Source organism: Talpa occidentalis, unplaced genomic scaffold, assembly GCF_014898055.3.
Source record: "Talpa occidentalis isolate TD23 unplaced genomic scaffold, MPIMG_talOcc4v2.1, whole genome shotgun sequence".
In the NCBI taxonomy this organism is placed as follows: Eukaryota; Metazoa; Chordata; class Mammalia; order Eulipotyphla; family Talpidae; genus Talpa; species Talpa occidentalis.
The window spans coordinates 99,791,049-99,817,002 of NW_026555331.1; the positions used below are offsets into that span (position 1 = coordinate 99,791,049).

Genomic DNA, 25,954 nt, shown 5'->3' on the forward strand with positions numbered 1-25,954 from the left:
ATAGCACAATACTGAATAATTTCTGATGCTAAGCTGTAAAGGATTTGCTTTTTTATTAGATTGAACATGTACTTTTGTTCTTAAAATTTCTATGTGCTTTTTTTAAAGATTTACTTATGCATACAAAAATTTATGCATACAAAACGTATTTATTTATGCATACAAAAAAGAGGTGCAGGGAGGTGAGAGAATTCACCAGAGACAGAGTGGGGAGCTGAACAGGTGGATCTACTGAATTATACTGCTTAGGGGAGCAGTGGGCAATAGAAGAGAGGTCTGCTGTGCCATGTGGGTCACCTCATGGTCAGGGATTGAACTCATGCTGCAGTGGCTGTACATAGCTTCATAGCTCTGAGACTTAACCTCTTGCACTACCAGGGAGGCCCCCTCATGTATTTTTTAAACAAGACTTGACTTTTAAAGTTTTTTCAACTTTTATTGAGAAAAAACTGACATTTCACTGTTTAATTTTCAGGCATACAACATGATGGCTTCATTTATATATGTTGTGAAATGATTACTACAGTAGGTTCAGTTAACATCCATCTTCTTGTATAGACATAATAAAAAAAAAAAAAGAAAAAACATTCCCCTCATGACCAGAATGCTTAGGATTTACTGAACAACTTTATACCATACAACACTGTTAGCTATCGTTATCATGTGGTACATTGTAGCTCTAGTAATTACCTTATAACTGGAAGTTTTTACCTTTTGACTCCCTTCCTCCAATCCTACCCCCATCCTCTATCTCTGAGAACCATGAGTTCGATCTCTTTGTCTGTAAGTTTGATCTCTTTGTAAGTTTGGCTTTGTTGTTGTTGTTGATTTTAGATCCCACATAAAAGTGAGGCCTACAGTATTTGTCTTTCTCTGACTTATTTTACTTAGCTTATTGGCTTCAAGGTCCATCCATATTATCACACATAGAAAGGTTTCCTTCTTTTTTAAGGCTGAATAACTCCATTGTTTGTGTGATGTGTGGGCTTGGGGGAGTGTGTGTGTGTGTGTGTGTGTGTGTGTGTCTTAGTGTTTTTATTTCCTTTGGATATTTCCAACCATAGACTTTCTAGATCATATAGTAGTTCTTTATTATTTTTTTTTTTTAATCTTAAATTTTATTTTTATATTCCCCCATACAATTGCAAACGCCCCATTCTGACCCCAATCCTTCCCCTCCCGCCCCCCACCCCCCAAAAAGTGTCTCTGGTTCATAGTTTTTTGTTGATTTTGATTTTCACTTTCTTATATTCATTTTCCTGGTCCCTTATTTAAGTTTTCTAGATTCCTGCTATGAGTGAGACCATCCGGTATTTTTCTTTTTCTTTTTGGCTTATTTCGCTGAGCATGATCCCTTCCAGCGCCATCCATGTTGCTGCAAATTGCATGTGTTTATCTTTTTTGAATGCTGAGTAATATTCCATGGTATATATGTACCACATCTTCTTGATCCAGTCATCTACTTTTGGGCATTTGGGTTGTTTCCAAAGCTTAGCTATTGTAAACAGTGCTGCTATAAACATAGGGGTGCAGGTGCTCTTTGGAATTGATGTTTCTGTGTCCTTTGGGTAAATACCTAGGAGTGGAATTGCTGGATCATATGGAAGCTCTATGTTTAGTAGGTCCAGAAATCTCCACACAGCTCTCCATAGTGGTTGGACCAGTTTGCACTCCCACCAACAGTGCAGAAGAGTTCCTTTTTCTCCACATCCTCGCCAACATTTGTTGTTGCTAGTTTTTTTAATATGTGCCATTCTCACTGGTGTGAGATGGTATCTCATTGTAGTTTTGATTTGCATTTCCCTGATTGCAAGTGATGTTGAACATTTTTTCATATGTCTGTTGGCCATTTGCATTTCCTCTTCAGAGAAGTTTCTTTTTAGCTCTTCTGCCCATTTTTTGACTGGATTATTTTCTTTGTTGTTGCTGAGTCTCATCAGCTCTTTGCAGATTTTTGTGATCAGTCCTTTATCATTAGTGTTGGGTGCAAAAATGTTCTCCCAGTTGGTGGGGTTTCTCTTTGTTTTTGTTATTGTCTCTTTTGCTGTGCAGAAGCTCTTTAATTTGATGTAGTCCCAGCTGTTTATCTTTGTCTTCACTATCACTGCTTTGGGTGATGTGTCTGTAAAGATGTCTTTGATGTGCAAATCCCGTAGTGTTTCACCTATATTTCCTTCTATGTATTTTATGGTTTCAGGTCTTATGTCTAGTTCTTTAATCCATTTTGAGTTGATTTTTGTGTATGGTGTGAGGTAGTGGTCAAGCTTCATTCTTTTGCATGTAGCGACCCAGTTTTCCCAGCACCATTTATTGAACAAACTTTCTTTGCTCCAATGCATAGTCTTTGCTCCTTTGTCAAAGATTAGTTGACCATAAATCTGTGGGTTTATTTCTGGATTTTCTATTCGATTCCATTGGTCTGTATGTCTGTTCTTGTTCCAATACCATGCAGTTTTGATGATTATGGCTTTGTAGTATAGTTTGAAGTCTGGGAGTTTGATGCCTCCATTTCCTTCTTTTTTTTTCAGTAGAGCTTTGGCTATTCGGGGTTTTTGGTGATTCCATATGAATTTCATCAATAATTGTTCTATTTCTTTGAAGAATGCCATTGAGATTTTGATTGGAATAGCATTGAATCTGTATATTGCTTTTGGTAGGATGGCCATTTTAATAATGTTTATTCTTCCAATCCATGAGCAGGGGATGTCTTTCCATTTCTTTGTGTCTTCTTCTATTTCTTTTAACAGTGTTTTATAGTTTTCTTTGTATAGGTCCTTTACCTCTTTTGTTAGATTTATTCCCAAATATTTGATTTTTTTTGTTTCAATAATAAAAGGGGTGGTTTTTTTGATTTCTTCTTCTTCAGATTTATTGTTTGTGTATAGGAAGGCTACTGACTTTTGCGTGTTGATTTTGTATCCTGCCACTTTACTGAACTGACTGATGAGTTGAATTAGTTTTTCTGTGGAGATTTTGGGGTTCTCTATGTATATTATCATATCATCTGCAAATAGTGATAGTTTGACTTCTTCTTTTCCTATTTGGATTCCTTGGATGTCTTTCTCTTGTCTTATTGCTCTGGCTAGGACTTCCAGTATTATATTGAAAAGCAGTGGTGAGAGTGGACATCCTTGTCTTGTTCCAGATCTTAATGGAATTGCTTTCAGCTTTTCACCATTGAGAATGATACTGGCTGTTGGCTTGTCATAGATGGCCTTTATGATGTTAAGGTATGTTCCTTGTATCCCAAGAATTTCAAGGGCTTTTATCATGAATGGGTGTTGCACTTTGTCGAAAGCTTTCTCAGCATCTATTGATATTATCATATGGTTTTTATATTTCTTTTTGTTGATGTGTTGGATAACATTGATTGATTTTCGGATGTTAAACCATCCTTGTGCCCCTGGAATGAATCCAACTTGGTCGTGGTGAATTATCTTATGGATACATTGTTGGATTCTGATAGCTAAAATTTTATTGAGGATTTTTGCATCAGTGTTCATTAGGGAGATTGGCCTATAGTTTTCCTTTTTTGTGTTGTCCTTATTCGGTTTTGGTATTAGTGTAATATTGGCTTCATAGAACGTGTTTGGTATTGTCCCTTCCTTCTCAATTTTTTGGAAGAATTTGTGAAGGATAGGCACTAATTCGTCTCTGAATGTTTGGTAGAATTCATTTGTAAATCCATCAGGTCCTGGGCTTTTGTTTTTGGGGAGGTTTTTGATTACCATTTCAATTTCGCTGCTTGTAATTGGTCTGTTTAGGTGTTCTATTTCTTCTTTATCTAGCTTTGGGTGATTGTAGAGTTGTAGGAATTTGTCCATCTCCTCTAGATTGTTGAACTTGTTTCCATATAACTGTTCATAGTAGTTACTGATTATTCTTTTGATTTCTGCTGTGTCCGTTGTGATTTCTCCTCTTTCATTTATGATCCTGTGTATTTGTGCTTTCTCCCTTTTTTCCTTTGTGATCCTGGCTAGGGGTTTGTCTATTTTATTTATTTTTTCAAAGAACCAGCTCTTGGTTTCATTGATCTTTTGGATTGTTTTTTTAGTTTCAATTTCATTTATTTCTGCTTTGGTTTTTATTATTTCTTTTCTTCTACTGGATATGGGGTTTTTTTGTTGTTCTTTTTCTAGATCTTTGAGCTTCGAGATTAGGTTGTTTCTTTGAGTTCTTTCTTGTTTTTTGATGTGAGCTTCTATTGCTATATATTTTCCTCTTATTACTGCTTTTGCTGCATCCCATACATTTAGGATATTGGTGTCCTCCTTGTCATTCAATTCAAAGAATTTTTTAATTTCTTCTTTGATCTCCTCATTAGTCCAGTGGTCTTCCAGTAGTGTGGCTTTTAATCTCCATGAGGTAGGATAGTTCCTTGCCTTCTTTTTATGATTTATTTCTAGTTTGATGCCTTCGTGGTCAGAAAAGATGGTTGGTATGATTTCAATCTTGGTGTATCTGTTGATGTTTGTCTTGTGCCCCAGTATGTGATCGATCCTGGAGAATGATCCGTGTGCGCTTGAGAAAAATGTGTACTCCGTTTTTTTTGGGTTTAGTGTTCTATAGATGTCTGTTAAGCCCAAATGCTCTAGGTCCTTATTTAGAGCTTTAGTTTCTTTACTTATTTTTTGTCTTGTTGATCTATCCATTGTTGATAGTGGTGTGTTGAAGTCTCCCACTACGTATGTGTTTTCTCTGATGTCTGTTTTCAGAGAGGACAACAGTTGTCTGATATATTTTGGTGCTCTTTCGTTTGGTGAGTATATGTTAATGAGTGTTATTTCTTCTTGAAGTACTGTCCCCTTAATCATAATGTAGTGACCATTGGGGTCTCTTTTTATTTTTTTGAGTTTGAAGTCTGTTTTATCTGATATAAGTATAGCTGTTCCTGCTTTCTTTTTTGGCCCATTTGCTTGTAGGATTGTTTTCCATCCTTTGACTTTGAGCCTATTTTTATCTTTTGTAGCTAAATGTGTTTCCTGGAGACAGCAAAAGGTTGGGTTTTGTTTCTTAATCCAGGCTGCAACTCTGTGTCTTTTTATTGAAGAGTTTAGTCCATTTACATTTAGAGTTAATATTGATATGTTAGCATCTGTATTTGCCATTATGTTTGTCTTTCCTTTGATTTTATTTATTCTTTTAATAACTTTTTTTTTTTTTTTTTTTTGGTCTTCTTTCGTTTTTATTTGTCCCTCTGAGGTTCTGGCTTTAGGATTCCTTGTAGTATTTTTTGGAGTGGAGGTTTATTCGTAATGAAATTCCGGAGTTTCTCTTTGTCTGGGAAGGTCCATATTCTTTCTTCATGGAGGAAAGAGAGCTTTGCGGGATAGAGTATTCTTGGTTGGCATCTGTTTTCTTGGAGTCTGTTGACTATGTCCCTCCACTCTCTCCTTGCCCGTAGTGTTTCTTCAGAGAAGTCTGGTGTCAGCCTGATTGGTTTTCCTTTGAATGTTATCTGTTTCTTCCCTCTTGTCAGCTTCATTATTTTTTCCTTGTCCTGGATTCTTGGGAGCTTTACTATTATGTGTCTTGCTGTGTTTTTCCTTTCGTCGTGGAAGTTTGGTGTTCTTCTTGCTTCTTGTATATCAATTTTCAGTTCCTTCTTCGCATTTGGGAAGTTCTCTTCAATTATCTCCTGGAATATTTTCTCTGTTCCTACATCTCTCTCCTCTCCTTCTGGAATTCCTATAACTCTTATATTTCCTTTCCTCATGGAGTCAGATAGTTCTCGAAGTCTTTCTTCATTCTTTTTCCTTCGTACTTCTCTTTCCTTTTCTGTTTTGGTTCTTTTTATTTCTGTGTCTTCAAGAGAACTTATTCGTTCTTCCATTTCATCTATTCTGCTTTCCTTGCTTTTCCCGGAGTTCTTTAGTTCCTCCATTAATTCTTTGATCTCCTGCATTTCTTTTACTTCCCTCTTTAGGGACTCAATTTCATTCTTCTGACCATTGTTTTCCCTCTTTAGGGACTCAATTTCCTTCTTCTGATCTATCACTTTTTTAATCATGGCAATTTTAAATTCTCTTTCTGGAAGGCTCAGAAGTTCTTCCAAGTTGCTGTCGTTGCAATCTGGGGAGTGGTTTTCTTTTTGTGGTGTGCTTCTTTCCTGAGGAGTTGTTAGGTTGCGTGTGGTTCTTCTACTCCCTACTGTCTGTTTTCTAATTTGTCGTATGCGTTGGGACACTGTGATGCTCGGACTGACTGGCATCTTGGGTGAACTTCTCCGCTCCCCTCTGGCTCTTCCAGGAGCCATCTCTGCCTTCTGGGGGAGCTTTCTGCTGGTTTTAGGCAGTTTTTACTGAAGAAATGTCCCTTTTCTCAAATGGCGAAGCGGGATGCAGTCCCTGCGCCTCCGGTTTCAGGCACACTCTTCTGCGCACCCGGTCTGCCCCGGACGTGGGTGCCTGCTCCCTCTGTGGGCTCAGACTGCTGGTCGGAAGGGGCCTGGCATGGGCTAACTTCCCGGCTGGCCACTGGGTCCTCCAGAAGCCTTCTGCCCTTTTCAAGCAGTCTTAAGAAATTTCCTGTTCTATGGGGTGTTTGTGACTTTTTTTTTCCTGGTCACTAGGTGGCGCCAGAGATCTCTCCTATTGTCCTTGGGGGGCTGTTTTTCGTCCCCCCCATCCCGTGGGACAGGGAACAGAGCGGGAATGGTAGGGTACACCTCAACAGCTTTGGGGTGCTGTGTCTGCCTTGTGCCCCACCGTCGTGGAGAACCCACTCCCCGAATTTTCGTGCCCCGGGTCTCAGTTCAAAGCCCTCAGTTCCAGGACGCGGGCTGTAGCCCAGTTCAGTGGCGCGGGAATGGCGCCTTTTGCACCGCTCCCGTGCCCGGGTGCCTGGTTCCTGCTTACTCAGGGAGGGACCTTCACGTCAGTGAGGACCTCCGCGCGTCTCCCCGCAAGCCTAGGTCGTCTCCCCGCAAGCCTAGGTCGCAGGCGCGGGTACCTGGGCAGCCGCGATTCGGGTCTGCACTTGCTTTTCAAGCTCGCGGAGCGCGCCCCTTTCCACGCAAGCTTACCGGCAGCCCGGGCTGTGTGCGCGTCTCCCGGGGTCTTTGTTCTTCTCTAATGGCGCTCGGAGCCGTTCGCTCACCGCTGCGGCGAATCCTGCAGGGTTCACCTCAGCTCCCGTTCACGGGGTGTGGTGGCTGCAATAATTCCTTTCCACTCACAGTCCCGCTTGCTGCGTCGTTTGTTCTTGTTTGTTGTTTTGCTTTGTTGTTTCCCTCCTCTCTGCTGGTCGGACGGAGAGTGCCGCCTCTGTGGGCGGGGGAGGGGAGCAGGGTTCTGCACTTCCCTCCCTTCTGGTCCTCTTTTATGGCCACTTTCTTCTTCGGGTAGTTTGCTGGAGTCGTCCGTTTATCTTCCGTGTCCCAGTTCTCACTGGGACCTGCCGCTTTTCCTCCCTATTAACTTTTTTTAATGGGAGATCTTACTCGCAGCGTCTCCTCGCCGCCATGTTGCTCCGCCCCAGTTCTTTATTTTTTAATGAATCTCTAGTTTTCCATAGTGACTACACCAGCTTATAGTCCCACTAACGGTGTTTGTGGATTCCCTTTTCTCTGCATATAGAGCAGCATTTATTTTCGCTTGTTTTTTTTTTTTAAAGATTTATTTATGCATACAAGAGCTGGGCTACAGACTAGAGGTGTGGAAGGTGAGAGGATTCACCAGAAACAGAGTAGGAAACAGAACATGCAGATTCTCTTGTCTTTTTGATGTTGGTCATTCTAACAGGCGTGAGGTGTTATTTCATTGTTTTTCTAATGACTAGTGATGTTAAGCACTTTTTATGTACCTGTTCACCTTTTGTGTATCTTCCTTGGAGAAATGTCTACTCAGGTCTTCTATCCATGTTTCAGTTGAGTGGTTTTTTTCCTCTTGAGTAGTTCTTCATGTGTTTTGGATATCATAGATGTGTGATTTATAAATATTTTTCCCATTCCATAGGTTGCCTTTTCACTTTTTTGAAGGTTTCTTTGGCGGTGTAGAAACTTTTAAGTTTGATGTAGTCCCACTTGTTTATTTTTTTATGTAGTTGCTATGCTTGAGCTTTCATATTCAAGAAATCATTACCAAGACCTATGTCAAGGAGCTCTTTTCCTATGTATTCTTTTTTTTTTTTCCAAGATTTATTTATTTATTTATACAAGCACTGGGTACAGTTAGAAGTGCAGGAGGGTGAGAGAATTCACCAGAGCAGAGAGCAGAACAGGCAGAGTGACAAAACACACCACTGAGGGGAGCAGCAGGCACGGCAGGAGAGGTCTGTCGCACCATGTGGGACCCTCGCCAGCGGCCGGGGATCGAACTGGAACTGCAGAGGCTGAGGGCAGCTTCATAGCCCAGCGCTCAACCGCTGTGCCACCAAGGGAGGCCCGTGTATTCTTTAAAGGGCTTTCTTTGATTTAGTTTAAAGCAGTGTAAAACAAGCATCCATTTTTATTCTTTTACATGTGAGTATTCAATTATCCCAGCACCACCTAGTGAAGATTATTTTTGAGTAGTTGCTGTTTTTCTTGTGAAAGAGAGCAAAGTTAGGAACAACCTATGTCACCATCCTGGTGACGCCACACTCCAGAAGACTCAAGAGTTGCATTTCTACTAAGCATTTAGTCCTCTTGTATCTCTAATATATTTTTCCTATTCTGTTATTTGTCTTTTAGATGTACATATGGCACTGGTTTCTAACTTTAAAGCTTTAAAAAGCTTTCCTATTAGTGGTTTTTCCTTAATGGATTTGGATTTATTAAAAATTTGGGAAATAATTTTCTCTCCAGAATTATAGAATTTCACAAACATCAGTTGGAACTCAATTGTTCAACTGAAATAAATAGGAGACTATCTGACAAAGAGTATCTTAAAGCTTCCTCCCTCGTTGAGTCCAGACTAGCTCAGTAATGCCCCTGGAGACCCATGCTTTCTGGCCTTTTTCTTCTGCCAGGGGTCCTCCTGATGCACCCTGCCTCACGGTAACAAGATAGGTGCAGTAGGGTTTCTATTCAAGCAGGAGAAAGAAGATCTGGGGGCTGTTTGTATCAAGAAATTGAAACATCCCCCCCCCAAAATTCTAAGCCGATGTCTTACTGAGCCTAAGTATGTCATAGACAACTCTACTTCCCAGGGAATCTGGGGAAGTAAACATTTGATCTTGTCATATGACCTTTATGAATAAAATCAGAAAAGGATTTTGGAATAGCAGTTTATAGATCATCCTAGGCCTATGCTTTCATACCTTGTGTTTGTAATTTTACTACATCTGGAATACATTTATTACTAAATGTGCTAAGAGGTGAGTTGAGAGATTACAGTTTACTTTTTCCCAAAATCTCAATATCATGCATTTTTTCCTCACTGATTTAAATTACCGCTTTTTAGTCTATGCCAAATAACATATTGTGTCTGTTTCCAAATGCTCTATTTTCTTCACAAGTCTCTACTATTGATCCCAGCCATGAACTGTATAAATTACTAAAGTTCTAGTGTGCATTTTAATATCAAGCATCTAATTACTCTTTCTTGTCTAGTTTTCTTTGTTCTTACATGTTTATGCATCTCAATAAACATCAGAATCATTTTGTCAAATTCTGAACACATTCCATTTTAATTTTTATTGAAATTATATTAAATGCTTATATTAGAGAGGATTTAATCTTTATGATAGGAAATCTCCTGTAGAAGGGATATTTCATAAAGCTTTCTGGTGCTGTACTATTGGCATATAGAATAATTAATGATTTTCACTTTTATAACCAGCTACTTTTACTGCATCTCTGATTGTATGTTTGTTGGTTGATAGCATGTAACCTGTAGGTAATATTTTCCTTGCCTAGGATTCTGTTTATCTGCTTTCTTCCCTCATTGCATTAGTAAATAGTACAGAATAATATTACATTGTTATAGTAATGTGGGAATTTGCTTTGATTAGCTATTATGTCTTATATTAGCTTCTGATTCAGGATCTATATTTGCAAAGAAATGTCTTTATAGTATTACATTTTTTGTATATTCCCTTTGAGTCTATGCTTAGGCAGTGCTTGCCAAAACTGAGATCAGTTTTTTTATTCATCATTATTATTGTCTAATTCTTTTGTTAGGCTCACATTTACGTCTATGCAAGCTAGAATTTATCCTGGAATTATATGTGGGTCATTTTCCCTGCATTGTCATAGGATTATTAATTGAAAAAAAGCATCTCCTTGCTATGCAAATGAGTAAGAGGTTTCTTTTTTAATTTGCTGCTGTTGTTATTTAATGCTAAAGAAGAGCGATAGGGTATCTCCGTCAAACTCTCCTGATCTTTCTTAGCCTTGTCACTTAATTTGCTGCCTCCTGAGAAAGGTTAGTGGCTAGCACCTTTATCTGAGGGAGAACTACCACACCATAAAAATGGGTCACCTTTTAGCTAGGAAATGGCAGCTTCTTTCTTTTTAAAACATATCTTGCCCTCAAATTCCTGGAGTTGTTGTTTTGTAAAGTATATTGGATTGCTCTGTTCATTTCAAATATCATGATATTCACCAGTATGTACTAAAGACTGAAGTTTTGATGAGCTGATACCTCCTTTGCATATGTTTCTAACTGGGCAACCTGGGAAGCTAAATGTGTTACATGGGTTGGTGAGCACACCTGGCAGGTCAAGCTAAATGATGTGAAGTTGCCACCCCATTACCCATGCTCACCACCCAAAGCCAGGTCCCATTTGGAATGCAGGGACAGTGAGAACCTGTTGGCATGCAAAATGTGACCTCTGAATCCCACAGAGCAGTTCCCATTAACGATCAGATGTGTGTCCTTGGATTGCCTGAAATAAACCAATGAATAAATGCCAGATGCCTTCCCTCCCTCACAGTTGGATATGTGCATCTTTTCCTATGTAATTCACAAAATTCGAGTTGCAAGTACTTTCATGTTCCCCCCTGTTGACTTTAGTGAACCCCAAAACTTTGCTTACTTGTCTTCCTTCCTGGCCTTCTAATGCCACAGGACAAAGAACACTTGCTATGTATGGAGCAGCCCGACTCTTTCCCAAAATTATAGATATCTATCATTATCTGTCTGTCTAGCTAGCTAGCTGTTATCTAGCTATCTATCTCTACCTAACTACCCTATGTTTCTAGGAGGGGAGGGAGAGGGAACCGTTTCAGACAGTGTAAGAAATACATACTCATTGTAGAGAAGCTAACCTCACAGAAACATATGAAGAAAATAAAACCTAAGCTTAGTTATATCACCTAGAAATAATTACTACTGATAACATATTGATGCTTCCTTCCAGTTTTTCATATGTATATAAATGCATACTAGGCACATATTCAGAACTTACTGTTTTTTTTTCACGTCTCTATTTTCTTTACCTCACTCTTTGCCTTTTTGATTACAAGTCTCCCCTCCCAGAAAAAATATCAAACAATTCCAAAAATTTGGGGTATAGAGTGAAATATTTTAACTCAGATGCATTGTTCTGAATAACCATTTATATACAACCTTTATCCATTCATACTCTTTGTGAATTTTCCTATTTTAATTTTTTATTTGTTTGTAAGAACTCTTTACATACCTGAATATATTCATATGTCCATAATGTCCTTGTCTGTTTCACATGTTGCCAGTTTTTCTCAAAGTTCACCATGAGTCTGTTAACTTTGTTTACTATGATTTCTGTCTCTTTATAGGAATTAAAAATTTGTCAAGTTTTTCCTTTATGGGTTTTGTGTAGAAGACTTTTTTAGGAAGCATTTCCATTCTCCAGGGTGTAAAAATAACACATTTAGTCATTTAAATTTATTCATTTGCCTTTATAAGTACCACACTGCTTTAATGCTTTAGACTGTTAAGGTGGCTTTTATACCCCCTTCCCAATTGTCCCAACTCCATTTATTTTATATATAGAATCACTTCACCACTGAGATAGGCAATATATTCTGTAATCTAGTAGAGCAATATCCCCTTCCTCTTTTACATTTATTTACATAAGTTTCCAGATGAACTATGAAAGCAGCTTAACATTTAAAAGAAATCCAATGAGTATAATATAGAGTAGGGCCTCCCTGGTGGTTGGTGCAAGGTGAGGCACAGCACTGTGAGGCTATCCACAGCCACTGCAGCATGAGTTTGATCCCCAGACAGGGAAGTGACCCACAAGGCACAGCAGACCTCTCCTGACTCCCCCACTGCTCCCCTCAGCAGTGTGTTTCAGTCAGTCTGCCCATTCTGTTCCCCACTCTGTCTCTGGCGAATCATCTCACCCCCCTCCCATACCTCTGGCCTGTACCCCAGTTCTTGTATACATAAATAAATACATTTTTTAAAAAAGAATATAGAGTAGGTTGGGGATGATGAATATATTTACAGTATTGAATGTTTCCATTAATTCACCTATACTGTATTATTATTAAGTCTTGTTATAAATCCTTTGTCAATATTCTCTTTGTCCAAATGTCTTTTGATGTTCTCACCCCTTTTTTATTCTGTACGGGCTGTAGAATCACTTTCTCAAGCTCTGCTAATCCTGTTGAAAATTATTAGAATTGCCACAAGTTTGTTAATAAATGTAGGGAAAATAAACACCTTGAAACAGTTGTTCTCCTCCAGGAATGTGGTACATTTCTTTATTTAGTCAAAATGTCTTTATTGACCTTCAGTAAAGCACTTAGCTACTTTCACAATGTTTTTACACATTGCTTATTAAGCTCTTTTTCTCAATATTTTTAAAATTACTTTTGGCTCTTGCCAAATTTTCTAGTTGCCCACCCATTGTATAGAGGGAGGAAATGATATTTACTTGTTTGCTTGCTTGTTTGTTTATGAGCCAACTCATTGAATCCTCATTAATTTCCAATAGATTTTGCATTTTGTTCTTTAGGGTTTCCTAACTAGACAGTCATATCATTTTTTAAAATGGTTCTATTTAAATCTTTTTTGATTTTTTATTGAAGTGACTTTGGCTTACAATGCTGCCTATGACATAGGGGACAGATTCACACCTTTTGAGATGTATGCGACACACCACAGATACTACCAGAGCACTCATAATCCTTTGCTGAAGTTTGGTGAAATATTGGCTTAAGATATTTTAATGTTTTTAGAGAGAGGTGTTACATTTTAACCATTCCCATTCTTACATAAATTTCCTTGTCTTATTTTCTTTCATCCTGGTCTGTTCTCTTATTATGGGTTTTTGTCATTTTATTTCCTTGCAGTGTCTTGAGAGTATGAAGCAGATTTTTATCACTTCCTTTAGTTTCTGGTATCAAATTAACTTCAGAGTAATTATCTTCCTTTCACTCTGCAGGAGACTTTTTAATTTTTTTTTAATTTTGTATTATTTTCCCCTCAGGCCACAGTTAGACATTTTTCTTCTTCTTAGATGAAAGAGAGAGCAATTCATATCTGGAGTTTTACAATAGATAGGTGGGCGATGTGCTCTTGACTCACATAGTAGTTCATCTGGCAGCATGACCATCTCAACAAAAAATGTGCAGCCGGTGAACACAGTAGCACACAGCATAAGGCAAAAGACTTAGTACTAACAGAAGCACTTTTCATGCTACATGGTCTTGTATAAAATGCTCAAATACTGGCTCATTCAGTCAAAAGGAGATGACACAAAACCTCATGCTTGCATGATATAAAGTCAAGTATTTTCAGACTACAGCTGGTTGACAGTCACAGCACCCCAATTCCTTCCCTTCCTTGTGGACAGCCACCTAGGATAACTTTAGCAATGAGAGGTGTCATCTATCCCTTTTACCCTTCATTCGGACATTTGTATTGATGGAGGATAAGAAACATTCTGAAGGCTAGTGTTTCCAGTGTTGGCCTAGTGTTTTGCTTGTCAGGACCATATCTCTGAATATAGGGCCATGGGCCCTGTGCTCTCATTTTCTGGTATTATTTGACACAAGTAGAAAGAATTTCAGAGAGCGATGAATAACTCAGCCTTTTACTATGTATCTGAGGTCCACTGTCTTTAAATTTTCCCCAAGAAGCAAAACCTAAAAAAAAATAAGACACAAATATCAATATTTTATTTAGCCCAGTTTTTGTTTTTTACAGCAGATGACTTCACTTATAGTGGAATACAGAGAAACAAAACCAAGGGGACTGATATAACCAAACCAATAACAACCTCTAGAAATCTGACTGTAGAATTGATGCTACCAGAGTGGGTGGGAAAAGGGAGGATAGAGTAGGGAGAGGGCACAATGAACTATGGTGGAGACTAAGGGTGCCTTGGTGGTAGGTGTGGTATTTTGCAACTTATACTTGAAGGGTAATAAGATCTTATAGCTCTTAATCATATACAGCATTATAAACCAATATTGCCTCAATGAAAAAAAAATTTACACTACCATCTATTTCCTCACTCATCTATTCCTTCAATAAGTAGCTATTGAGTGCCAGTGATGTGCTAGACCCCGGGAATATGAGCATGAACCAGCACCAGCACACCTGAGCCCACCCTATTGTTAGAAAGATAAGCATCAACTCCCAAATCACACCAAACAAGAATAAATATGCATCTATGTATATGAGAGATAAAGGGTACATAAGATAACAGAACACAGAACAAGTTTTTATTTAGGAAAAAAATTGGGGATGTTTCACACAGTGCGTAGAAGTCATCTCCATTATTTTATTTTATAAAAGATAACAGGAGAAATAAAAGATTTAATCTCAGAATAAAGGATATCCCTTTGAATGGAATAAACTTTGCATTTTGAAAATCAAGCTTCTATTTTCCCAATTTTTCTGACATTTGGATCAGGGATTTGCCAGCAAATTCTTGGAACTGTATGTCTTGTTATTCTTGGAACTGTATGTCTATGTAGACATAGTGTCTACACAACCACATAGTGTCTACAGAAATGCTGACTACCATTTAGCAGAGCCACACACATCATAAACCAAAAGCATGACATGATTTAAATATTAATGTATCCAGGAGATAGTCAGGCATCCTATTTTCTGTTAAAAAAAAAAATATTGCATGAGGTTAGTTAGCTGTGGATTGGACTGGTAAGTACTGTGTGGGTAGTGTGGGTACCATTGACTAGCAGGTCTTCTGAGATGAGTGCTCCTCATACTGTCTTTACTATCAGAAATGGATTAACTCCCTGCTGTCTTTTGGGGTTCCACACACAGTTTCTGTGTGAATTGAACCCTTTCTCTGTTGGAAAGAAAAGGAAATACAAAATTAAATCTCCAATATAAAGTGTTACTTCTTGTAAAAATCTCTAATGACCAATATTCACAAGTAAAAGCTCATGAGAATAATTTCATTATGTGTTACCAAAAGAAAATGAATATGAAAATATACTGAATGTGTAGATGTTGAAAATACTGTTGTATCATATAAAAATAATTGAAATTAAAAGCTATTTGACAGGGGGGTGGTTTAAAAGATGTAAAGATGAGGATACACTAAACGAGTCATACTACCATTCCTATGAGCATTCTCTCAGTAAGATCTAGCTCTTGGCATTCTTGAAAAATACTGAGACTTCTAAGGATAAATGTAAATGTAACTTACAGATAGAAGTTTCATGAGTATGTGGGAGGGTACTTCTATCTGAGAGTAAACTATATCGACTGGGAAAATAATGCAGAAGACAGAGTGATGGTAGTAATTCAGATTTCTATTACAAGAGGAAATGGACTGAGTTCTGTTAGTGATATACTAAATAAATATATACTTATAGTAGGTTCTTAGCTAAAAGAAATAGAAACGTATCACAACTAGCACAGTGAAAAGTGGGTTATTGCAAATGAGTCATAACACCTGTGCAGGGGCAAAAAAGAAAAAAAAAGAACAGAAAATTCTATGGTATGGATTCTAAAAGCAAGTTCCTGACATCCAAATGTTAGAGCTGCAGGAAATACATAGTGATTTCAGGGTTTGCTTTTTACTTGTGAGAATTTGCTTTTAGAAAAGAACACAGCTGCTTGAGGCATTTTTCACTTAATTTTTTTAGCTTACTTTTCTTTCCAGTCTACTCCTGGGAATTAACTTAAGCCAATTTGGTCACTGCATTTGTCAGGAATTATTGTGGGGGAATTTCAACATAGGATGGATGATACCTGTTCAGGTAGAAGAGTGCATCTTAAATTTGCCCCTTCAAGGTGTGTTTCAAGGAAAGGAAGTCTTAGACTGAACTCTGCTGTACATTTTTCAGGTATTGACAAGGAGGCACTGTCATTTTGTTGTAATTTCAGCTTTATACTTCTGGGAACTTGAATATCCCTCACTTGGAAGATTTCTTTGTACAGTTTTGGGACTATTTTCATGGTGGGGTTCAGGTGACCTTCTCATTGGGATCATATTTATAAAAATAATAATCTTTAGTCATGCTTACCACAGGACTGGTTAAAATTCAAAGTCTAAAAAGTCAAGTATGTAATTACTAGAATACTTCAACATTTGAATTCTCTTTTGTTCAAACAGCAATGGAGGTCAATGTACAATATTGCTATTTCCCTCAGATATCTTGAACTCTATTTGTCTCATCAATGAAAAATCACATCCAGATCCATGATGCTTACAAATCAACCATTTGTGTTGGTGAGAGAAACTAGTTAAGAGCTCAGGTAGCCTTATTTCAGATTATATTGCAAAGCTATAATAAAAACAGTATGATATTGGCATAATGATAGACACATAGATCAATGAAGTAGAATAGCAAATCCATAAACAAACTCACATATATGTAATTCATTTTCAACATAGAAATCTAGCATATACAATGGGAAAAGTACAGGGTCATCAACATAAGTGTTGTTGGGAAAGCTAGATAGCCATGTGAAAAACAATAAAATGGGACCGCTATCATACATCATAGCAAAGATAAACTCAATTGATTAAAGACTTAAATGTAAAACTAGAAACTATAAAATCAAAGAAAACATAGGGGGCAAATTCCTTAACATCTGTTTTGGTGATAATAATTTGAATTTAACTCCAAAAGCTAAGGAAGTAAAAACAAAGCTAAATGAGTGAGACTACATCAAATTAAACATCTGCTCAAAAATAGAAACCATCAACAAGTGGAAAAGGCATTTATAGGATGAAAGAAGATATATGTAAACCACATGTCCAATAAGAGGTTAATATTCAATTTACAAGGATCTTATACAGTTCAATAGCAAAAATACAAAATAACCCAATTAAAAAGTGGGCAGAACTGAATAACCTTTTCCCAAAGAAAACATACAGATGACCAACAGGTAAATGAAAAGATGTTCAACATCACTAATCATCAGGGAAATGCAAATCAAAACCACTGTGAGATATCAGCTCATGCTTATTGAATGACTGTTATTTAAAAAAATAATAATAACAAGGATTTACAGAAAAAGGGAAGCCTTTTACAATGTTGCTAGAAATGGGCACTGGTACAGATACTATGGAAAACAATATGAAGTTTCCGCAACATGTCAAGAATACTACTATGAAATGATCTGACAATCCCAATTCTGGTTATATATCCAAAGGAAACAAAACCATTATCTTGAGAGTTATCTGTGTTCCTTTATTCATAATAGCATTATTCACAGTAGCCAAAGTATGAAAATAGCTTAAGTGCCTGTTAATGGATGAGTGGCTCAAGATAATGTAAGATATATAATTGTGTGTGTGTGACTCTCATATAACACAACTACCAAATGATAGTTCAGGGGTGTCTCGGTGGTGGTAACTTTATGGAGATTACACCTGAAAGGAGAATGAACAATGGTGTCTAAGGTATTAAAAAAAAAAAAAAAAGACTACTACCAAAGCAGAAGAACATTTGCACTAGATTTTTAGCAAAACTAGAAATTATTGAGCAGTGAATTGGTAAATGATTATGCACCCCAAGGCTAGTGTGTCAGTGTCTTACTTTCTTAGGAAGTAGTGAAGAACAAGTATGTTTCTCTAGTTCCCAGGGTCCATTTTAGATAACAGAACTTTCAGGTTTTTAATGAGTACCTAGTTTATCTAAAATTCTCTAAGTTTTCTGTTTCAGTCTGTAGATATAGACATGTATTTCACCAATTGCAAAAATTGAAAGTGTAAACATTTAACTTAAGTATTTCCATAGAAAATACAAAATCACTAGGTTATAGTGCTGGGTATTGGAATGATCTGGGGAGCCTGTGCAAAACACAGGTTGCCAAGTCCCACCTCTGGTCTGATTCCTTGGGGCTGGAGTGAGTTCATGAGTTTGCTTTTCTAACCAGCTCCTTTCCATGGCAGGCTTTTGAGAATCTCTGGGCTCCTGCCACCCTCTCTCCATGTGGAATTTCAGATGGCATTCAGACCTTTATTTAAGCAATTGTAAATAACAGGAAAACATGTTTTTAGCTATGAAAGAATAGAGAGGGAGCATTCTGTGTTATCTTTCAAAGAAAAGTGAAGGCATGTCATTAAATTGATTCAGAAAAAGTATTTTTTCTTCAGGCTAAACACACATGATTCAGATACATTGTTTTCTAACACATTTTTAAGACCTGATAGTGTGTAGTAACAAGTTTAAAAAGATAGTGTAGAAGTGATGGAAATATAAGAATCTCACATAAAGGGTATTTTTTTTTTCATCTGCCGTTGCTACAAATACGTGCAAATGAATTTTTAAAAATTGTCACCAATGGGAGAGCAGTTGGGTGTGGAAAACCACCTCCTGGATAGAAAGGAGAAATATTCTAGTATTGAGGGAAAAGAAGATTGGTAGGAAAAACTGAAACACTGAGATATAAGTGAGAATTATGCATAGTAACTGAGGCTCTTTAACTTAGCACATGCAATGTTAGAGCAATTATTCAGCTGGTAACTAGAATCTTGAATTTAATGAATAAATGATCATTCAGTGATGAATCATTAAAAAACATTTTGGAGCTTAGGATTTACCTCTCATAAATTGTTGAAGATTCATAATATGTAAAATTAACATAATAACACATGTTAAATGGAATATGTGGGTTCATACAAGCACAGGATGTTTATGATGTGAATTTTTAAAATGCTGTAGCAAAGACAAATGCATTGAAAAATGATTTTATTAATTGCCTGATATCAAAGTGTTACAGATTTAAAACTGCAAAATTCTGTGTTTTATATCATCATGCTGTAGGCATATCTAGAAAAGAGGAAAACAAGACTGGCATTGTCAGACCTCAGCTCAGCTGGCATTATTTCCCCTCAGTGCCTTTGAGTCCACAGGAACTTGCAGAGGGGATGTAGGGAACAAAAGGAGCACCCCATAACACCTCCTCCATGGTAGCACTTTAAACAGGGCCTCTTTTTGGTTGAGCCCTGTGAGACTCAGAATCCCAGAAGGGACCACTCAGTGCCGCTGCAGTCCTGAGGTCCTGCTCTGCTCACTGACCTGCCACACTCAAGCACTGCTGATGGACTATCTGTGTCCTTGCAGAGTATGGAACCATTCAAATTTAAATTAGCTCTTAACTCATTAAATAGTTAACATTTTAGATTTATGCCAGAAACTAAATAAATTTCTTACCAAGAACATGTTTAATGTGAAATTTACTCCTTTAAAAATATGAACACAAGTCTTTATAGTTTTTTAAAGTGAACAAAGTAAACACATTGAAATAGGATAAAATATTTTTATACATATATTTCAGTTTTATTGAACAGAAGGTGAATGTATTTGGTATGACTTTATCATGGTGATTGGGTTTGATGTTTACTTTTTTATTGTTAAAATACTGCTTTCCTAATGGAAAAGCATAAAATTTTCCACTATGCATGATAATCCTCAAAAATGTTTTAAAGAAGAAAAAGTATTAAGGAAAGCACACAGCAGTGTTGCTGTGTGTCTGATGGGCAGCCACTTGGCATAGGTTTATACTTTGATTAGCAAGGAGGTTAATGTTGCTTTCTACTCTGTGGTGCTTCAGGATAGTTTAATGTCACGGTTGGCCGTGCTCCTTTCTTTCATTGTCTAGGATTGCAATGTAATTCTTTGCTCACCATCACCCTCTTGTTTCTGCCCTGCCCACATGTCTCCACAGATCATTTTGTGTTTCTCTCCAGTTGGTCACACGCTGAGAGTTAGAGCTCGGAAGTTCCCAGCCATAGTTAACTGCACCGCTATTGACTGGTTTCATGCGTGGCCACAGGAGGCTCTAGTCTCTGTCAGCAGGAGGTTCATTGAGGAAACCAAGGGAATTGAGGTATGCTGGTCAGACTCTGAAAATCTCTCTCTCTGTCTGTCTGTCTCTCTCACACACACACACAGACACACAGAGTTAGTAAATAAGCACTTTCCAAAATATGCCTCCCATCAGAAACTTACCCTTGTTTAAAATAATACAAGCATCTTGGTTAATTTATATTATATGGAAAATGAAGACCAACCTTTTTGCACCAGGCTGAGATGCATGTGCACTCACATACGCAATCACACAAAGCACGTGAATATATTCTCATTCATGCAGGGGCTCATGAGAAGGCCAGAGTCATTGCTGCCTTGAGTCATAATAGTGTTTAGTGAATATAAATCCTTTAAATATACAACTGAAAGCACAAATAAAAAAGTAGCCACCTACAGTCATACAATACTTTATTTTAACAAAGTAAGGCAGTTATTGTGATTTTTCTCATTATAGTACTGACAGATAAATGTCAGGGATTTAGTAATCACTAAATCAAATGTATCTGTTTCTTTGTTTTATGGTTTTATTTTATGAGATATGTTTGTCACTCAATCATAATGAAATTCGAACCTCTGGTTATATTATTAAATGGCTGCATGAAACAACAACAAAAATCCCAAGTGTTTAGATTCAAAGGAAGAAAGGAATGTGAGGTATACTTTCATAGAACTGGAGCTTTATATCTGGTGCCTTTCTGATTAGTTAGGAGGGGTGGTGATTGTGAACATTTCTTAGAGAGGTTTGTCTTCTGATTCCACTTAGCAATAAAGAAAAAGTTACCTAAAGTAGAGCAGAAATCCAAATGATTGAATCAAAAAGAGAATTGAGGGCCTACCTGGTGGGGCAGCAGTTGAGCACTGGGTTGCAAAGCTGCCCTCAACCTCTGCAGCGCTAGTTCGATCCCCAGCTGCTCCCCGGCCACCAGAGGAGGGTCCCACATGGCGCGCAGACCTCTCCTGCCGCCCGCTGCTCCCCTCAGCAGTATACTTCGGTCCTTCTGCCTGCTCTGCTCCCCGCTCTGGCCCTGGTGAATTCTCACCCTCCCGTGCTTCTGACTGTACCTAGTGCTTGTATAAATAAATAAATAAAACTTTTTTTAAAAAAAAGAGAGAGAATTGAGGAAATGTAAGGAATGATGTCTGTTTGCAATTGAGAGTTTATGATAAACAGGGACAACCTACTGTAACCAAAGACACACCTGCCATTCTTCCAAAGCAGTCCTTTAACATTTGTGTTGAATCTTTTGGTGGCCAGATGGTTAGAAATTTAGGCATAGCTACATATTTAATTATTTGTATGCAGTTAAAATTATTGATTATATTTTCATGTTTTACATATCTATAACTTTATTATATATAATTTATTGTTTTCCTATATCATCTATTAATCTGATATTTAATGTTGAATTGCCAGGAAAGAAATGTCCACCTTTATCTAAAATATGTATACAATAGAGGTTTTATGATACTCAAATACCTTACCTCTCCTTTCCTGCCTACTCACACTTAAAATATTTCTAGAAATAAATGAAAAATACTCACCTGTACCTTAAGAAAAATAGCAGCAGCCACTGGTTTCCTGGATAAAGAACGAATAATCTTCATCTATGAACCTATTTTTCAAAGTGATTTTTCACTGTCAGGGAGCACCGCAGAGCAGTTCTTCCATTTTGGAAAATGAATGTAAATTTGTTGTGAACTGATGAGGAAGGTGGTAGACATTGGCAGGAGTGGTTAAAGCTTGTCTAAAACACTGCTTTCATTACTCCTTGTCTTCCTGAAGAGGCTAAGTCACCCTGTTTAATAGACACTAACACTAGTATTAGGTAAAGTCTGCCAAAAGATTTTATACTTCAAAATCTGGAAAGCCATTAAATATAACAAATCATGGTCACAACAAACAAATATCTAAAACTACTGCTAGGTTCACTGCATTACTAGAATTATGTAGGACATTATTTTGTCTTATAATAATTACAGGAAGGGGTCATAATAATCATTTATCAGAGGGGAGAGAGTCTATGTATCTTTTGATAGCAAAATTCTGTTTTACCCAGTTCTTTTTGTATCAGGCTGGTATTGTCAGTAAGAGGTAAGGACCAATGTACTTTACTTCTAATATTACTTTCTCTATGTCTGGGGGAAACCAGACATAGTTGCATGGTATCAGTTTGTGTCTGACCCAGGGCTTTTAATGTCCTTGCCTTTACTGCTTTGGTGCAGACTTTCTAGGCAAAGTAGGAACCACTTTGGAAACTCGCTGCTGCAGCTCCATGTGCCAGTGACCATTGACATCTGCTGGACGAGGCAGGACTTGCATCATGTTAGTTCAGAGGCTCCTAGAAGGCCCTGAGCTTTATCTGGTGGTGTCATGACGCCTCCTATAGGAAGCCGAGAGCCAAATAGGAGTTGAAAAAGCACTTTGCTATTTCTATGGAGCTGAATTATGCCTGGAAACAAATTAGCCAGATGATTTCATTTCAGTGCAGTGTGCTTATTTCACTTTCCCACCTTCCTAATTTGTTACCCAGGAGCAGTAATTATAATTTAGAGTGTAACATGTCTGTGTTCCTTTTAAAAATGTGTGGTGCCTTTTCTGTAAAGGTCAAAAATAGCTTTTAAATTTTTTGAATGAGCACTAATTTGATCACTTTCTGAGTTTTAATTTCTACCATTAGGATTGAAAGTTATCAGCATAATTTAGGCACTTCTTAATTATTGACCTCATTTGCTAAGTGTGAGGTACTTACACAAGGTGACCCCCTTTAGCCACAGAGAAAGGATTCATTAAAGGCAAGCGGTTTTGTGTGTGTTGACATATAATTTTCAATCAGTACACACTCAGCAGCCAGGGGTGTGTCTAAGTAAATGTTTGTGCTACTTTCCTGTTACCTGGTAGTGAACAAAATGACAACTGACAGAATGACCAAAATAATTTGACATTTCAGTATCAGTGGGTATTTATCTGAAGATCTTGTTTCCACACACTCCTCCTCACAGAGGATTTGTAAATAGAGATGGGAGGATGCACTGGAGGGATGGGGAGAAAGAGAGGTCCTTTGAGAGAAGTACGCTGGGAGGAGAACTTACTAGAAAGTATGTGCATCCCAGTGAGGAACATTCAAGAGAAAATTGGGAGATGGGTATTAAAAGTATTTTTGCTTTTCAAGTCAAAATAGACAATAGAGGGCCTCCCCGGTGGCGCAGCGGTTGAGCGCTGGGTTGCGAAGCTGCCCGCAGCCTCTGCAGCAGTTCGATCCCCGGCTGCTCCCCGGCCACCGGAGGAGGGTCCCGCATGGCGCGCAGACTGGTCCCGCATGGCGCGCAGACCTCTCCTGCTGCCCGCTGCTCCCCTCAGCAGTGTACTTCGGTCCTTCTGCCTGCTCTGCTCCCCGCTCTGGCTCTGGTGAATTCTCTCACCCTCCCACGCTTCTGACTGTACCCAGTGCTTATATAATAAATAAATAAAATAAATCTTAAAAAAAAAAAAAAAAAAAAATAATCAAAATAGACAATAGACAGACATGACAGCAGGGCCTAATGAGAGGAGAAAACATTGAAAGGAAATGAAAAAGTGAGCTGAGTGAGATGTGAGGTTTGCACTGGCAGGAGTAGCATGAGGGCTGAGCAGGGTGGAGGAGCCCATCCTCCACAGGCTTGTTCATCACCTGGCAAGATAAAGTTCTGTCCTTTCATGTGATGGGCCTGAAAGTAATTACACAAGCTCAGCACCATCAGCTTTTTTCAATGGAATGAATTTATTCCACATGCCAACACCTCTTCATTCCAGACTTGTTGCAGGGCTTGGGAACTTAGGAATTGCATATTATGCTACCATATCTTAAACCCATCATGAAAAATGTCCTTTCTCCAAGGAAAGTTACATAACTGCTGTATTTAAAGACTGATTGCTGCAGTGGTCGATCGCTTGTTTTAAAAATGTTAAGCCAAGCATGAAAAGCAGTAAACAATATTTTGTCAGAGATAGCTAGGTTGGCAGCATTTCTGTTAATGTTTTTTAGTACAATTCTTGCTTTGAAATGTGAATTAGAATTATCTGGTGTGAACAGAGAAGTAGAAAGATAATGATGTTCATTAGAAATTCTACGAATTTGGAAGAGATAGCCTTTTTCTGAGGAATGTTGAAGTCACTTAAAAGAGCAAGACAGATACAATCAAATTTGCCTTGAATCCATCTAAATCTCATGTGACTCCAGGGTACACTCAATAAGTGAGAAAAGGCACAGGTAGCTGTTACCATCCTTTTTCCTTCTTCAGCCCACATTCTCCTTTTTGCACACAATGCACACAATACTGTTCATCATACAGTTCTTCCTCTGTGCATGCTAATCCAATTTAGAATAGAATTGCAGGGCCTCCCCGGTGGCGCAGCGGTTGAGCGCTGGCTTGCGAAGCTGCCCGCGGCCTCTGCGGCGCCGGTTCGATCCCCGGCTGCTCCCCGGCCACCGGAGGAGGGTCCCACATGGCGCGCAGACCTCTCCTGCCGCCCGCTGCTCCCCTCAGCAGAGTACTTCGGTCCTTCTGCCTGTTCTGCTCCCCGCTCTGGCTCTGGTGAATTCTCTCACCCTCCCGCGCTTCTGACTGTACCCAGTGCATGTATAAACAAAACAAACAAACAAATAAATAAATAAATAAATAAATAAAAACATGCCTCTATTTAAAAAAAAAAAAAAATAGAATAGAATTGCAAAGCATAGTCAGCTGCTTCCCAGGATTTTTTGCAGTTAACTAAACTTAGGAAACCTTTTTGCTTTAAAGGTAGATCCAGGGCCTCCCAGGTGGCGCAGCGGTTGAGCGCTGGGTTGCGAAGCTGCCCGCAGCCTCTGCAGCGTCGGTTCAATCCCCAGCTGCTCCCCGGCCACCGGTGGAGGGTCCCACATGGCGCGCAGACCTCTCCTGCCGCCCGCTGCTCCCCTCAGCAGTGTACTTCGGTCCTTCTGCCTGCTCTGCTCCCCGCTCTGGCGCTGGTGAATTCTCTCACCCTCCCGCGCTTCTGACTGTACCCAGTGCTTGTATAAATAAATAAATAAACCTTTAAAAAAAAAAAAAAAAATAAAGGTAGATCCAGTTTTTGTAGCTACCCAGGAGCCTGGCATATAGTTAAGCTACAAGTTTATCTAAGTCAAATAGAGCCATCAAGACATCCAAGTTTTGTTTATGGTTTTCCTGGGTGGTCTGGACTCCCCAGAACCAGCCACACCTTCTCCTTGGCTTGATCTCAGAGGAATAGCTGGCTCCTGCTTCACCTCAGACTCTTTCGGTCTTTATTTGCTTCTTCGTTTTAATGTTTTATCAGAGAACAATGGAGGCACCCCTTTCACTGTTTCTTGCTTCCTAATCTTTCAGGAAATTCATCTAAAAGGTTATGGGATTGTGCTGAACTTGTTCTTGCCTTTGACCAGGACAAAATTAAATTGGTTCTAAAATTAAAGCCAAAAAAAAAAAAAAAGTATAAACAACCTAACAACGAAATGCAGTCGCTACAGTAACAAACAAGAACTAAATGCCAGTTTGGGATTTAGAAAACCTGGCATTGCCTTTAGTGCTCCTGTTTGCCCTGTGAGGTGTTGGTATTCTTCCTGGAGCTATCCTTGGGGCTCTTGCTACCCACACCAACTGCAGAAGTTAACACTCCAAATTTGCATTGCTTATTACCTCAAATACCGGCCTCTAAGGAGGGACCACTGGTTTCTCTATCACACAGTCGAGTGGATAAAGGCCATGAGCACAACATCACTCTGAAGGTAAGGGACCCAAGAGGTTCTGACACTA

The 25,954-nt window shown here is 38.5% G+C and overlaps 1 protein-coding gene across 1 annotated transcript in view; it reads left to right on the top strand.

Moving 5' to 3' along the window:
* Positions 1–25,954, top strand: part of DNAH11 (dynein axonemal heavy chain 11) — a 304,261-nt gene that overhangs the window by 177,587 nt on the left and 100,720 nt on the right. The window contains 1 exon segment of the mRNA XM_037508957.2: positions 20,019–20,180. Within this exon segment, the coding sequence (XP_037364854.1) occupies positions 20,019–20,180 (162 nt within the window).